Below are 4,102 nucleotides of genomic sequence, written 5' to 3'. Positions count from 1 at the left end.
AAGCGCTTCCTAGCAGCACGTGAGTCATGAACTCCGACGGTATTAAAACGATACGTGATGCGGTCTATGAGCAAAAATATCGCAAAAAAGTTACGACATGCTTCGACCGGCATTGATGTTGGAATGAAATTGACGAAACTTCTCTGAAAACACGTGTGCAGATTCGCATTGATTTGAATCAAAGCTTTAACTATCTGTAGAACCAACAATTACAATTCTTCTTTGGACGTAAAACTGTAAAACCGAATACATTGCTAAATTCATAATGTCAAATTAAAGGTACCAAATTTAAATTATTTTTAATTATTCCTATCGTCACCTTCTTAGGTCGCCACTGTTATTCCTGTTTAATATGTATGCCATACTTAATTTAAATAAAACAATGGAATTAAACAGTTTAACTTAAGAAACGTATTAAATTTGATTCAAATTTAATTTAATATTTATTATAATGCATACATTAATATGAACGCTGTTTAATATTAATACTTTGAAATCAAGTAATTCAAACAAAAATGGATTGATTAGCTGTGGTTTTTTTTAAACATATTTTTATATTAAAATAATACATTTAACACACTTTCAAGTTAAAAATAACAAAATGTCATTTAAATAAACAATAATAAATTAAACAAGATCGCCATATGAATAAATCAAATACGTACGAAAACGCCAAATACGATCGAAACTAGATATTAGAATGCCTAATTATGTTTTAAAAAAAATGTTTGTTAATATTCTAAACTTTTAAATATTATTTAATTCAAAGTATTAATCTAAATTTGATCTTCTAATATTTAACAGACTTTGACTTTATTTGATAAAATTTATTTGATGAAATTACATTTTTTTTATAATTTATAAAAAGTCATGCCCTCATTATATATTTTTGAGACATAGAATGCTTATTGCAAACTCATAACTTAATACGGCAGATGAAGCAAATAGCGTAAGTAATAATAACTAAGAAAATTCATGTTATATATGTATACCACAGATTACTACTATAATGCCGCTATAATATAAATCACTGTAGCGGCAATTAAATCGGTCAGTGATGTGTGGTGCGCACGATTACCTCATTACGGAAAAATTTGCGTGACAATTTTCCGGTATCGCGGAACCGTATCCTGCTTCGACTTCGGTTTTCTTCCATCTTCCACCTTTTATCACTGTTTCACTTCTACTCGTCTCTCCTCTCTCTTTCTTTTTCTTTCTCTATCTGTCTCTCTTGCTCTCACTGTTCAACGCATCCATCATTGTGCTTCCTGTCCGCCTTCGAACGATAAATAGGGAAAAAAACGTCAATAGAGTTACTCGAGGATCGCTGCATATTTTTCTAGGTCAAACTAGAAGGTAGTTTTCTTCCCGTCGCGCGCCGTGCAGGGGGATGTCGGGACAAGAAAAAAGATCGAGGCTGAAGTAGGAGCTCGCCGGTTAGAATGATGAGTCACGTGGTTTCATTTATTTCGCAGATATACCGGATATATTCAACGGATGCATCATTTTCAAGCGACAAAAGCACTGTGTCTTACTCGCAACCGGTTTACTTGTTGATAGCCGTTCGTCGGTATTGTTTCCCGCTCGAACTATTATATGTATTTCTCTTGAGGTAGAGAGGGAGAGTGTTTCTCGCCGAGACGCGAGCTAGATCATACAGTGTTAAGATCGATCGAGACAAACTGGCTCGATCTCGCGTTCGCCAATTTTCGGAAATCGGTTACGTATAGTGCAAGCCAATGGAGAAGTTACGCGCGTTCGTCCACCGTGAGAAGTGCGCGAAGAAACAAAGCGACGGTAATCGTGACACCGGTTTGTTGATCAATAATGTGGCCTACGCGAAAACGAAAAGGAGTCGCATATCAGCAGGTAAAAGCAATTTTTCGGATAACCAAATCGAAAGCAAAAATTCTTGAAAGTTTGTGACAAATTTTGTCGATAGAGTGCCAGCAGTAATATATCTAGAATATGAATTGGTATAGGAATTAAAAGAAATGTGCCGCTTTGCATTTAAATGAAAGGTTTTACTCCATTTGGTTTTTGTTTGTTCAATCCATCATTGTTGGACGGGTGATGTCAGTAAATTCTACTGATAGAGTATAATAAGGATATGGATGATGCCAATTTACTAATGCTTAATACTAATAATAATATGTTTTATTAGGAATTAATGTTTGGAATAATTATTCGACGAAATCGGTTCATATGACAAATAGATTTTATTTTGTAATATCTATTATCAGCGAGAAAATAAAAAGCTGTAATAGTTGTATATATATATACAGAAAGATTGCAGAAACATTTCACTGAAACATTACAATTATTGCATGGTGGTTACGAAACGTTGCTAAATCATTATTGCAAAATTCCAACAATGTTAAGATATCCGTTTTTTTCGTTATATTGCAACAACGTATATTGCAAACGTAATGTATAAATTTGGATAAATTTTTTACGAAGACTCTAAAATGAAAACTATTTCTATACATATATCTAATTTTAACTTTTCTACAAATCGCATTTCTAGTGATATGTACTTTTCAAAAGCAATTTTTTATGATAAAACCATAAAATATTCCAATAATAAATATAGTATCAATTTTGAAGGATAAATTTATTTGTAAGGATAAAGCATGTATGTGTATGTCCCGAACAAACTACAAATATTATCCACATTAATATAATAATATAGTTGTTTGGTAAGTTAATCATGGATTAAATTAATCGCAATGATTCTTTTTAATTCGAAACAATTCGAAACTCCGAATCAATTGAAATTGATTAAAAAATGACGGTATAAAATTTATCAATAAAACAATGTTTGTGAAATATTACAAGCATATTACTGACATTTTGCATATTATTAATTTACATTTTTGTAATATCTCTGCAATGTTACGTTGCAATCTGCAATATTGCAGCAATATCTTCTGTGCTGTATGGGCAGAGAGCTATAATATTGGGTTGTCCGGAAAGTTCATGCCGACTAATCTACATAATTTAATAAATGTATACTAAAATTTAAATTTTTTGCGTTTCCAATTTTCCTTCAACATCGGCACGAACTTTCCGGACAACCCAATATAATTAAAATCACATCACAAACCAGAAAATACAGTTAAAGGAAAATAAATACAACAGTTGAAAGGATTTCGACCTTGAAATTATAAACATCCCATGATTTGTTTAAGAAGAATTCAATGTTAATGCAAAAATTCTAAAGAATTATTAATATTTACATATAGTTTCTTAAATATACAATATCACCTAAATCGTAAAGATTCCAAAAATTATATTTTTTTTGTATACATCTCTCTTTCTTAATTTAGTAAAAAAAAACTTAACATTTTTTTCTTTTTCTCCTCAAATGTTCAAAACGATGAGTCTCTCAATTCAATTCGTTACGAGCATTTTTTTGGCATTCGATTTTTTCATCATCGCAATGCACTTCTTCGTCATCCATCTAGTAAAATCCCAGAGATGCGAACGTAGAGAGTGGTCGCTAAAAGCCTCGAGATGCGCTATTTGTAAATATCAGCACGGTGTCTTCGACAGTAGGTATAATATTCTGTTCCCCGAATTTAATAGCGTTTACATCGTATCCGCGACGTGACGACCGCGTCAAGGTTTTCATGCGTGATACGATGCGACGCGACGCAACGCGACGCGACGCGACGCCGACTCCACCATTGGCGTGGTATTTTTTCTTTTTTCGCACATTCGCCGTTGCATTGTGAGGGCACCGCACACGCAGCTGCGTCGCGTCGATGCCACATGTGGCGATTCAATTCGCACATTTCTGCATTGTCGTTTTCTTCGATATTGTCAGACCGCGTCCTCGCCGCCGTCGCCCTCGGGATGCGACCGATCGATCATGCTTGCGCATAGCGCACAACGACGAGATCGAATTATTAATAGACGTTTGCATACGCACGGCGGAATACTCGTAAACGCCGGCTTTACGGCGCTCCTCTAATTGCGCGCGTGAAGAACCTTGCGCGGCTTGGCTGTTTTCTCATAATGTGGAGACTGCAATGCAAGAGAAAAAGAGAGCGAGAGAGAGAGAGAGAGAGAGAGAGAGAGAGAGAGAGAGAGAGAGAGA

The 4,102-nt window shown here is 34.6% G+C and overlaps 1 protein-coding gene across 1 annotated transcript in view; it reads left to right on the top strand.

Annotated features, from left to right (window-relative positions):
• The first annotated feature begins 1,739 nt into the window (after positions 1 to 1,739).
• The window catches only part of LOC105617582 (BTB/POZ domain-containing protein 6-B), a 15,139-nt gene continuing 12,776 nt past the window's right edge, over positions 1,740 to 4,102 (top strand). Inside the window, exon 1 of the mRNA XM_012199139.1 lies at positions 1,740 to 1,869. Coding sequence (XP_012054529.1) covers positions 1,740 to 1,869 — 130 coding nt within the window. The remainder of the gene's footprint in view (positions 1,870 to 4,102) is intronic.

The sequence above is a fragment of the Atta cephalotes genome, assembly GCF_000143395.1.
Source record: "Atta cephalotes unplaced genomic scaffold scaffold00013, whole genome shotgun sequence".
NCBI lineage: Eukaryota > Metazoa > Arthropoda > Insecta > Hymenoptera > Formicidae > Atta > Atta cephalotes.
This window is presented reverse-complemented; position numbering and strand designations above follow the sequence as displayed.